General features: G+C 46.1%; 1 protein-coding gene across 1 annotated transcript in view; it reads right to left on the reverse strand.

Moving 5' to 3' along the window:
* RYR3 (ryanodine receptor 3) overlaps window positions 1-12,841 on the reverse strand; it is a 550,597-nt gene that overhangs the window by 126,111 nt on the left and 411,645 nt on the right. The window contains 3 exon segments of the mRNA XM_079909615.1: window positions 6,880-7,015; window positions 10,763-10,866; window positions 12,020-12,149. Of these exon segments, the coding sequence (XP_079765741.1) occupies window positions 6,880-7,015; window positions 10,763-10,866; window positions 12,020-12,149 (370 nt within the window).

The raw sequence follows: 12,841 nt of genomic DNA on the forward strand, positions 1-12,841 counted from the left end.
ATTGAGTTTGCTATTGAAATTCATTTGCCAAATTAGCCTTATTTTATCTGAATTTCAGGTCTTCAAATCTAAGCTAATTGGGTTGGAGCTACAATGGACCCAGGAAGCCGTCGCTTGATCACTGAATTGTGGTCAATCCGTGGGGGATGCAGAGGGCGCCCTGCAATAGGAAGGAACTGAAGTGCAACCATTGATGCTAACTGGAGAGGGGACCAAGGAAAAGAATTTCTCAAGGCTTCACAAGGTAGAGAGGATGGCCTGATTAGAAGAGAGAGAACATTCTCTTCCTAATTACCTGTAGTTCAGGAAGTTGGACTGCCAACCAAATCCACAGTGGGGAAGCTGAATACTGACCTTGAGGGCATTTTTCAAGGGAGAGAGAGATCTGAGGTAAGCTAGCTTTGCCCAGGGGCTTACAGCAATGTTTTTGCTGGAGTTCCAAATGAATAATAAGCTTAATAGCAGTGTGTATGTTCACAGAGCCTTTCTTCAAAGGCTCTCAACACTGCCTTCGCATTAGGACCTTCTTTTCAATGTTCCTAAGAAGTTGGACGGAAATGGGATGATTCTCCCCATTTTAACCAGAAGCGGTCATTCTCGCCACAGGGATGATTAGGAAGGATGAAATGATTTTACCTTCCGCCCATCGCTTTTCTTACTCTCTCTATTCTAAACACAATCCCTGTTTTAAGTTCCTTTGCCTGGAGCTTTGCCTTTCTCATTCCTTTGACATAAAACCTTGATCTAGGTAACTCCACTTCATCCTTCAGGACCAGCTTAAGCTTGGAAGCCCCAGAGTCCTCTCAAATACCCTATCCTCTTCCTTAAAGCACCACACACAAGTATAATGAATGAATTGTTTGTACCTGTTTCTACTTTTCTCGCTAGACCGTATATTTAATAAGAACAGGGTTCATGTCTGAACTATCTAACCCTGTATGCTCGAGCCTCTTGTTAACATCATGTAGAGGTTTGAAATGATCAGACGGAACGCTGAGGGTGACTCTCCATCACTGCATTATCAGACCAATTATCAGCCTTTGTTTGCAGGAAGCAAGGCTGTCCGTTTCCTAGGATTATAAATTTGAGGACATCTTAGACATTTTAATCCTAACCATCCCCGGTCATCAGTACCAATCACACTGAAGAATGGTTATTACATCTTTTTCTAACTCTAAAAACATGAATATACGAACCAGCTGATTCTTTTAAGCATTCATTCCTACTCTGCCCTTCAAAGCTAACATGCTACTTTGTACCCTTGATCCTAAAAGACTTTTCTTCCATTGTTATTGAGACATAAATGACACATCCTAAAAGTTTCATGGCTCCCAGCTCAACGCCCCCCAGTATGCTCTCCCCCAACTACTCTGTTAAACTATGTCCATTTCTTTCTTCAAGATGTTATTCAACATTTGCCTTCTTCCCCAGGCATTCCTATATTCACTTCACCAGATTCCAATAAGCACCATCACTTCTGGCCTGCCAACAGTCACACGTCTCACTACGTAGGTAGGTGTAGTCGAGTTTTTAGTATGTATGTACGTTGCCGATAATTTTACTTGGGTTTGCTCTGTTTGCTGCTTTGATTCGTAAGTGACTTCAGGGCAGAACTTCTAGAGCATGTCTCCTGTCACTTCTCATAACCCCTCATGTACTCTTCACACGTCACATGATGGATGCCCAGCTTATGACCACTGATGACCAAGCTGCCTAGGGAAACAAGATTCAGCAAAGCTAGGACACGCTGTGTTCCTCACAGATAAGCTTGTAGCCTGAGGAAGATATCACTAAAATACTCCGAGGACGCTAACGAGGCACAGAATTACTTTTGCTTTCTTTTTGAGGATTTGTAAGGAATCTTTTCCTACTTGGTGCTACATTAGGAAGGGATTAATCAGACACCCAGACACATCTGTGTGTACACTGGCTATAAAGTGTGCAACTCCTGGGTTAACAGAAACTTGTCAGCTTCAGGACTCCTAGCGTTAAACACAACCCAAGGCTTCCCAGCAAGCTAATAAAAATAAAGTGGAGAAAATGATATGCTTTAAGAAGAAGATTTAACACCAACTGTAATAGAAACTAGTAAAATAATGTTAGAAAGAATTTTCTAATTCTATTATTTTGATATAGCAAGAGCTTTTTAAAATTTTTTTACTTTTTTTAAACATCTTTATTGGAGTAAAATTGCTTTACAATGTTGTGTTAGTTTCTGCTGTACAACAAAGTGAATCAACTATATGTATACATATATCCCCATATCCCCTCCCTCTTAGCAAGAGCTTTTGATTTGCCTTCAAAAAAAAAATTTTTTTTAAACATTAGCACCAAACAGAAATTAAATAATTCCACAATTACTGATCAGCTCAAAGGAGGAAATGCTATTTCTCCTTGTTCATTAGGGAGGAAGTGTTATCAAGGCAATACTACATAATGGTTTGAGTACAGTTTGGCCTCTGGAGCCAAACTGCTCTGGTTCAAATCTTAGGAAAAGTCTTACTAGCTGTGTGATTCTGGGAAAGGTGCTTAATCTCTCTCAGCAGAGGGGTGTTTATCCATAAAATGATAGAGATAACTGTATCTAACTCATTGGATTGTTGCATCAAATGAAGAAGTTAATACATATAAAATTGCTTTGAACCATGCCTGGCACATGAAAATGCTAAGTGTTAGCTGTTATTACCACCGCCACCATCCTCACCACGCACTACCACCTACCACAGTCACCCCTACAACCCACTATGACCGCCTGCCACCCAGCCATCATATACCACTACCATCACCCACTATGACCACCCCTACCATCACTCACCACTACCCACGAAACATTATCACCACACGTACCATCACTAACCACCACTCACCTCGATCACCTCACAAAACCCACGATGGCTACCACTCAACCATCATATCCCATCATCACTGCCATCACCAATCACTACCCACTATTACTACCCTCACTATGACTCACCCACCATCACCACCTACCACCAACCGACCCCCACCATCACCCATCACCCACCATAACCACTCCCGTTATCTATCATGATCACCCGTAACACCTTCATCTTTCGCTGCTGAGAAGAGGCCACAAAAGTGGCCGGGAAGTCCTTTGTAATCACCTCTCGGATATAAAGACTTTGAAATAAAGATGTAAAGACAAAGAGCTTTGAGATCCCAAGGAATCTGTTTATGAGAGTCTTCCCATTTCAAATGCCCTAATACTCTTGTAAGGATCACAAAAACAATGCCAACTAACACAACTGTAGGCTTACTACATTTCTGGCAGTGTGCTGATCTGAGTTCTCCATGGATTACTTCATTTAAGCCTCACAACAACTCTGTGAGTTACATGCAATTATTATCTCTGTTTTATATACAAAAAACCCCCAAGGCTAGGAAAGTTTTAGTAACTTGCCTAAATTCACAGAGCTAGTGATGGAGCCATATCTGAACCCAAGATACTCCAGCCTCCAGCCCAACCTCTTCCATGTCATTCTGCTGTGACTGAGCCACTCTGTCTCCTCTAGGTGCTCAACAAGATTCTAATTTTTTCTTTTTCCATACTTGCCATCCTTCTCTCTTTCATGCTCTCCCCTGTGACAGTCCACTCCTACCATTTCAACTGCAGGTGACCCGCAAGTCTACTCGGTCCCAATCTGTTGCCTGATTGATCTCTATCCTATTGCCCCAATTAGGGGCATCTCCATTTGGGGTTTGCAAATCATTACCTGAATCACACAAGCTCATTACCCTCCGTCTCAAACCATTTTCTCCTTTTGACCATCCTTATTTCTTTTCTCCCTACCCTTAAATCTCTAAGCTTCAGGACTTCCCTGGTGGCATAGTGGTTAAGAATCCACCTGACAATGCAGGGGACAAGGGACACGGGTTCAATCCCTGGTCCGGGAAGATCCCACATGCCGTGAAGCAACTAAGCCCATGTGCCACAACTACTGAGCCTGTGCTCTACAGCCCGTAAGCCACAACTACTGAGCCCGCGTGCCACAACTACTGAAGCCCGTGCACTCCAGAGCCCATGCTCCGCAGCAAGAGAAGCCACCGCAATGAGAAGCCCGTGTACCGCAAAGAGGAGTAGCCCCCACTGGCCGCATCTAGAGAAAGCCCGCGTGCAGCAATGAAGACCCAACACACACACACACACAAAATCTCTAACCTTCAAAGTGACTTCTGTTCCTTTTCTCCCAACATACCCAGGGCCCAGCCACCAGAGTCATCGCCACCAGCGAGTCCTGTAAGTTCTGTCTCTGCAATTTATTTCCAGCTGATCTCCTCCATCCCATTCCCATCACCACCATTATAATTCAGAAACTCATTATCCTAACCTGGGCACAGAAGCTCCCAGTGGTTGCCATCAATCTCTCTTCTTTCCCAGTTCTCTGCACACTGAATCAAGACAAAACGCTTCAGCTTGGCATTTAGATTCTCCCTAGTATAGCTGCCTACCTACCTTTTAAACTTGGTCTCTTACCACTGTCAACCATGTATCTATCCTCTAGATCAGCCAATCACTGCGTTTCCTAAGCATGTGTGCTTTAGCTCTCAGGCCACTGTTCAAGCTTCTCCCTACCTGGATCACCTCTTCTGCATCTCTGCATCTGGAAATCTGACCCTTCAAAGCTCATCTCTAATATCACCTCCCCCAGGAGGCTTTTTCTGATCTCAACAGGATGTGAGCTTCCCCTCGTGAAATCCTCTATCACTCTGTCCCTACCTTACTCCACTCCTTATTACAGTGACCTCTCTCCATGCCTGTTCCACTTACTAGACTGTTAATTCTTTCAATGCAAAAGCCAACATCCTTTGCCAAGACCAAATGTGGCCTTTATATAATAGAGACACAATAAACATTAAAGTGCACATATCTTCCTACTGATGGTCTAATAGATTTGCTAGAATGTATTGCATTATGAAATCGTACTGCAGAGAATATATTAAAAAGACATAAAACAAGCTGACAGCAAAGAGGGTGGACCAAATGCTTTTGGTTTAGAGTTTAGCTGAATATGGTAGTACCTAATAAGCATAAGGAAGTTTTGGAATTTGGCCATCCAGGTAAGACCATAGCCAGTGGACTCCTCTACCTTCATAACCCATGTGGACAGTCCCACTAATTGACTCATAAAGCACTTGATCTTGACTGTGAAGGTGGCCAACATGAATAAATGGGTCCTGCCTGTATCTGGTTTGTGTCATACAGTCTATTTACATAATTTGGTGACATTTATGAATCTTTAAAATCTAGTTAACAAAAAATTTCCCTTTATTACCACAGTAACTCTGTGCTAATTCTGGACATGCAATCATCTGGATTAGAAGTAAGACAGACTATTAGAGGATGCTCTGAAACTGGCCTCAGAGGAAGAAAATGGAGTTTAGCAATGCTGATGATGGACAGACAGGAGGGACAGTGACGAACACGCAGAGAGAAGCAGAAGGCCCGAGTTCCTAAAAACTTGGCTGGATGAGTCCCAGGGGAACAAGAGGTAGACACCTCAAGGTCTGTCACCAAGTCAGGAAAGGGGAAAAACCAGGACAACGGAAACCATTCAAGTATTAAGAATAGAGTGCATTATGGTGTAGGAAAATAAGCGGGGGGGGGGTGGTGGGGAGGGGAAGGAAGACAAGAAGAACACATGGGAATATAATGATCACGTCACACCTATATATATATATACACACACATATATATACATGTATGTATATATATATATATTTTTGCGGTACACAGGCCTCCCACTGCCATGCCCTCTCCCGTTGCGGAGCACAGGCCCCGGACGCGCAGGCTCAGCGGCCATGGCTCACGGGACCAGCAGCTCCGCGGCATGTGGGATCTTCCCGGACCGGGGCACGAACTCGTGTCCCCTGCATCGGCAGGTGGACTCTCAACCACCGTGCCACCAGGGAAGCCCCAGCCAATATATTTTTAGGTGAATTCTCATAGTTAGAAAAATCGGCATGATTGTTTATTAGGTGCAATCCCTCTTTGTGATCACTTAACCGGCCCAGCTGAATTTGTTGGCCTGAAACTCCAAACTGGGAAAAGGGCGAACTATTTTAACTATAACGTAAATGTAAGTGAATTAGTATTTTAGCAGAATCTAGGGAGACAAAGTACAGTTTTAAGAAAGTAGGTTACTATTTTACACAATATTCGGCACATTAAACTAGTGAAAATACAGAATTTGTGTCAACTTGGAATTCACTATAAATGAGAGGTGACTTGTATCAATATTAAGAAGAATAATGTTTAGGGTTTCTATAGCAATTTTTTTCTCCTGGGAGTTTAGTTACCTTTAACAGCGATCAGTTATTCCTGATTTTTATTCATCCATCCATCCATCCATCCATCCATCCATCCATTCATCCATCCATCCATCCATCCATCCATCCATCCATCCTTCCTCCCATCCATCTATCCATCCATCAATCCAACCATCCATCCATCCATCCTTCCTCCCATCCATCTATCCATCCATCAATCCATCCATCCATCCAACCAACTAATAGTCTAAGGATCTGGAGGCACACTTGCATTTAATTCTGTGAAACAGGTGAGATCAAGATATTAATAAGCCCCCTCTTTTAGGAGAAGAGGTACAGAGAGATGACAAGCCCAAGCCCACGCAGTGAGTTCCTTGCAGGCTCTGGCACTAGAGCTCAGGACTGTCCATTGGATTCTACTCTTGATCCTTGTCTAGCCTGATTCTCCCTGAGATTTTTCTTCCAGCTGCCACCTACCTATAGAATCTATCATATTTATGGAGAGGAAGCAGTGCAAAGGATTTCCTTTTCCTAGTATCCACCACAATTATGCCATCCTAGGTCTGAAAAACATGGAAAACTGAGACTCACTGTTCACGAAGACGGCAAACCTCAGGAAGGACAGGTAGCGCTCCCCTTCAATGGGGTTCCAGCCGACATCAGGGTATCCTTTGGCCAGAAGCATGGGGCAGCTCTGTAGGCCACAGCCTGCCAAGTAGGTCACCACCTGCCAAGAACAATACAAAAGTAAGTGCCCAGCTTTTTTTTTTTTTTATGTGAGTTTTTTACATAGCTATACGGCAGGCAAAATTCTGGGAACTGAAGGGCTTTCATTTACCTAGAAGCTAGAGAGAGCCCAGGACTTTCCAGGTAAATAATTTAGTAGATTTGAAATTGGAACCTTTTATTCTTTTTTTTTTTTTTTTTTGCGGTACGCGGGCCTCTCACCATTGTGGCCTCTCCCGTTGCGGAGCATAGGCTCCGGACGTACAGGCTCAGTGGCCATGGCTCATGGGTCCAGCCACTCTGTGGCATGTGGGATCTTCCCAGACCGGGGCACGAACCCATGTCCCCTGCATCGGCAGGCGGACTCTCAACCACCGCGCCACCAGGGAAGCCCCCTTTCATTCATTTTTGTTTCCAAGCAGTTGACGAGACTGATGATCACTGCTATGTAGGAACACTCCACGTGCTATAGTTCCATGGATTTTCCAGTTCTGGCAAGAGGGATCTCCCATTTAAAAGTAGGCCTAAGTAGGGTGTCTCTGGGGAGGCAACAGTGGATGCAGGCTGGCCATGTTCATTTGGCCATGCTATTTCAAGACCAAAATGTTCAGTCACTGGTTGACTGGGTGGGCCTTCAACTAATCAGGAGTCCCTAGGTAAGTTCTGGCTCAACAACAGCTGTCCCAAGTCAGGAGCTGAGACGTTCAACGTGGGACGGCTAGCAAAGAGGTCATGGCCACTTAAGGACTAGGATGGGTAGTGTGTTCTCTTCACTTCCAGGTTACCAGACACTTAGCAGAAGATCTCAGCTCTGCGATCTGGTAGAATATTTTAGAATCTCCCTACTTTTCAGAAGGTACCAGGCTAAAAGCTTAGCAAATAGACCTCCTGTGCTTGAAATGCAGTTGTCATTCTAATTTAGCCTCTGATATTCTATGTACGCGGGGAGAAGAGGGGAATCCATCGTGCTGCTAATCTTCCAAGTCAGGATGGTGTTTTCAATTTTTAGTCCCCAGGGCCTAGCACAGAGTAGGGGCTCAATAAACATTTGGCAAATGACTCATGTATTTGCTGACGCACATACTCTAAGTCATTTTGAAAGACTGATGGATCTAAGTCAAAACTCAGTAAGAAACTATCATCACACTTTTTCCTACTTAAAGGAGCGAGAATATTATTATGCTTGGAGTTTAGATTTTGTTTGGTCTTAAAAATGTCTGGAAAAGGGCTTCCCTGGTGGCGCAGTGGTTAAGAATCCGCCTGCCAATGCAGGGGACATGGGTTTGAGCCCTGGTCCGGGAAGATCCCACATGCCGTGGAGCAATGAAGCCCATTGCGCCACAACTACTGAGCCTGCGCTCTAGAGTGTGTGAGCCACAACTACTGAGCCCACGTGCCTAGAGCCTGTGCTCCACAAGAGAAGCCACCACAATGAGAAGCCTGCGCACCGCAACGAAGAGTAGCCTCCACTCGCCGCAACTAGAGAAAGCCCGCGCACAGCAACGAAGCCCCGATGCAGCCATAAATAATGAAATAAATAAAGTCCGGAAAAGCATTAATAAAAGCAGGAATTAGGCAGAGTTTTCAGGGTTACAGGTGCAGGGCATTTCACTGGCCACAAAAATAAGTGCTCGTGTGTGTGTGTGTGTGTGTGGTTGCTGTTCCGTCTCAGGCCTGATTCCTGCTGGGATACATAGAAGGGTGGAACGGAATGGCAGCATTCACTGGTCCTTCGCCTTCTCCCCCAGGGACCACACTTGGGGCGTTTCCTGACACTGGTCTGAGTAAAGCCTGCGCACTTTGCTGAGCCACGAGAACCACCGGAAAAGGAGGCAGCAACCCCATCATCCTCCTCTACAGATTTCCCTGGGTCCCCTTTCTCCCCTCTCCCTGCCTCCTGGCCTCCACTCAACATATCTTGCATCTTCTGAGGGAGGCTTGTGGTCCCTGTCGAGCAGTATCAACTGAACAGGTGAACGAGGCTGACGCTGGGATGCTGGGCACTGAGGCTTGTGGCACTGTCTTGTCAAAAGAGAACCGTTAACTGCTTTTAAATACAGGTGTCAGTTATCATCACAGCACCCAGATAAAACCCGTGATATTTATTGCTGTCTAAATGTGTGAAGAGCTGAGCCTGACTGAAGTCTGTCCCACAGAGGCAGAGGCCAGGAATACCCAGGGCATTTACGGAGCAGCTATCACATATCATGCTGCTGGGTGCAGAGCTGCTGAGTCCCTGCGTGTATGCGGGCAGGGGGGTTGTCTTGTTTCTGTTCCAGTCAGTTCTTCTTATTGAAACCAGAAAGTGTTTTCTAACATATGAACGGTGTTGTGTTGCTCCTCTGCTTGAAGCCCTCCAGTGGCTTCCGTGGCTCCAGGCTCTACAGGGAGGTCCCATAATGTAATAGGTAAGAGCACGGCCTCTGGAGCCCAGTGCTCTTGACCCCTGGCTCTGACACTTACAAACCCCACGACACTGAGAATGCTCCCTAATCTCTCTGTGCCTCAGTTTCCTCTCCTATAACTAGGGCAACAATAAAAAGGCTTGTCCTGAGGGTCATGTGAGTTAATCCCGAGTGGGGTATGTCACACAGTGATTCCGGAGGAGAGTGGACTTCTGTTATTAGCAGCGATGGCAGCGCAAGGCCCGTTCCTTTCTGCTCGCACTCTGCGCTCTGGTCACACCCAGCTTTCCGAAGTTCAAGCATGCCACGCTCTCCTCTCTGAACTTCAAACATTCCTGGCACGCGCTTCCCCGCGATGTGACCGAGTAGCTTCTGCCCAAGCTGGGGGTCATCTCTTTGCTGAGGGCCTTTTCTGATCCCCTTGTCAGGGTCAGGGGCCCACTCCTAGGCGCTCCCAAACCCACCACGCGGTGGACGACCTTCTCCTTGTCCCCCTACTAGATTGCTCCTCTCCGTACTCGGGAAGTTCACTGGCAATCTCGTCAGCTGTCTAGTCAAGGAAACAGTCCCAAGACAGGACAAATGATGGAGGCGAGGTGGCCTGACCCCCACCAGGAGTGCACTTCACAGTCCCGACGACGTGGGGTAGCTCAGTTTCGTCTCCTCTGTCCACGGAGAGGACATGTGTGGGCCCTCTTTATCTTTAGAGTAATTATACCGTTTTCTGTCATGTCACTTTCTTTAGTGTATAAACATGTAAATTCGATGACACAGAACTTTATTAGGAACCACAGGTCTCTGGTGGGCCCATGCAGACCAGTGAGGCTGGGCCTTCACACAAAAAGAACACACATGTCCACATGTCCATGTCTGTGGAGCTGGCGAGCCCAGACCACAGGAGATGCTTGGTCCTAATTATCACACAGCTGCCAGTGACTCACATCCATGTGTGTGTGTATATATATATGTATATATATATATATATATATATACATATATATATATATTTTTTTTTTTTTTTTGGCGGTACGCAGGCCTCTCACTGTTGTGGCCTCTCCCGTTGCGGAGCACAGGCTCCGGACGCGCAGGCTCAGCCGCCATGGCTCACGGGCCCAGCCGCTCTGCGGCATGTGGGATCTTCCCGGACCGGGGCACGAACCCGTGTCCCCCGCATCCGCAGGTGGACCCTCAACCACTGCGCCACCAGGGAAGCCCCCCCCCCATATTTTTGTCACACGCTAAAGAGGTTCTGACAGAGACCCAGACTTCCGTCTGCTTCTCCTTGGCCTGGCTGTGCTGTAGGCAGTGGGGAGCAAGCACAGTGCCTCCCCAGGGCCAGTTACCTTCTCGAGGTCTGGTTCCTCTAAGCCCAGCGCTAACTCATTGTTGTCCATCACAGAGGAAGCAGCCACGTCCAGCGGGGTGGATCCTCTCATGGACGGGGAGGCTGAGGAAGGAGGAGAGAAGGAGAAAGAAAGAGAGAAAGAGGCCATCTAGCTCTGAGCTGAGGTTGCAGTGCACAGTAATGGCCAGGAGAGGGCAGCAAACACAAAACCTGGATCACATCGCTGTCCCCCGAGGGGGGCTGCCCACCCAATTTAAGAACAGCTCTATTTGCTATCTTTCCTCCCCACACTCATTACTGATTGTGAATATAGCTTCAGTTAGAAAATCAGTTCATAGGATCAGCTGGGACCACGTATTTTCAAGTGCTTTTCTAACATGGAGGTTCTTGGGCCCCCATTTGGTGATCATTCAAAAGTCTCAGATGCCACTTGATCAACTAAGCTCACATAACTTGGCCATTTCTGGAGTCACCACCTAGAGTTAAAAAAAGCCTCAAACAGAATTAGCTCTTACAGTTAAATCAGGTCACCAACGTTGTCTTTCGTTTCCTTTGTTTGGTTCTTAGGCTAGAACTGAGAAAAACTTCAGGTGGCATTTTATAAAAAGGTTGGTCCGTGTATGGTTGCCTTTGATAAACAGGAAAACTGAGATGTCAGATTTCACGTGCACGTCATGTGTGTATGTGAGTCTTCCACACATTCATCTGGTTTACGTCCACAACAGTGAGTGAGGCATGTGCACGCGTGGGTTTTCTAGCAGTGGTGATAGATTTACACTCTTTGCCCATAGTTGCTCCTGGCCCGTCTGCCTTGCAGCTACGAACGCACTGGCTGGTTGGCTGATGGGACAGGCGTGCAGCCCAAGAGGGGACTGGATCCATGACCTTGGTCTCGTGAGCACTGCTCCCTGGTCAGTTGAATGGGCTGGGAGGCGCTCTATCTCCAGACTACACTCACAGTCTCAGGCACCATTTCATACACCATGAGCCACTGGTCTCCAGAGAGACGAGTCAAACTGTGGCTATGCTGACGCAAATCTGTCACCAGCGCTGGTCGGCAGCAACCTCTCTACTTAGGTTGGAGAGCGGAGACATGGTATTATTATCATCTCACCTGTTTTTAGATCAGGCAGGGTTCCTTCTTATATTTAAAAATACCATAGCATGCATGTGACTTCTTTCCCTTTATTGCCTGAGTGGTCAGCAGGGGGAGGGTAACCTCTGAGCCAACAGCAGACGTTATGATGTGACCTACCTAGGCCAACACTGCTATTCTCCAGCAGGTAACTGAGATGCTCAAACATGGCCTTCTGATTTTGTCGGCTAATTCGACAGAAATAGCACAGGAAGCGGCAACAGCTAGCAACCATCTTTGGAAAGGCAATCTGTAGGGAGAAGTAGAAAGTGTCAGGGAGAAGAATCTATCACGAGGCCTTTCTGAAAAGGCTGACTTCAAAGAGTCTTAGGGTGAAGTCTTGCAAGCTGCCAACAGTTTGGAAAATGAATTTTCTCCTTACTTCCAGATGGTTCCAAGACTGATTCATAGGAGGGACAGAGAATACACACCTAAAAGAGGCTTCTAAAAATACTGAGAGCTAATTATAATTCCTGAAGTATCTTTTCTTTCAAAGAAAATAGATGTCAAACCAGAAACCCAGTCATCCTTACATGTCATGAGAAACTGTACAACCCTACATCAGACTATTCTAACTAGGAAGGGAGCAGACAGAAAGGCAGATGGGTGGTCACAACAAACAAGACCCAAAACTATGATCAAACCTGAGTCTTCTGGGTAAAGATTGGCTCCTACAGTTGTAGCAGTCCCCAGAGCATCACCGTCTCAGACTGTGAGCCTTCCCCCTACTTCTGTCCTTGATAACTACTCTCCTATGGGCTCCTATAGTACTCGTAATATGATTCTTACAATTTAGCACTGAGATGCCAACTTCTATTACCATCTACAGTGCTTGGCTTCTCTGCTTAACAAAGTAATTAGCATCTCCAGGGCTTGGCCACATCTTCCGTCCGATCAGTCACGCTCAGTAAATGGTATCAGTGTTGGCTCAGGACCCTAGAA

This window comes from Stenella coeruleoalba, assembly GCF_951394435.1.
Source record: "Stenella coeruleoalba genome assembly, chromosome: 2".
In the NCBI taxonomy this organism is placed as follows: Eukaryota; Metazoa; Chordata; class Mammalia; order Artiodactyla; family Delphinidae; genus Stenella; species Stenella coeruleoalba.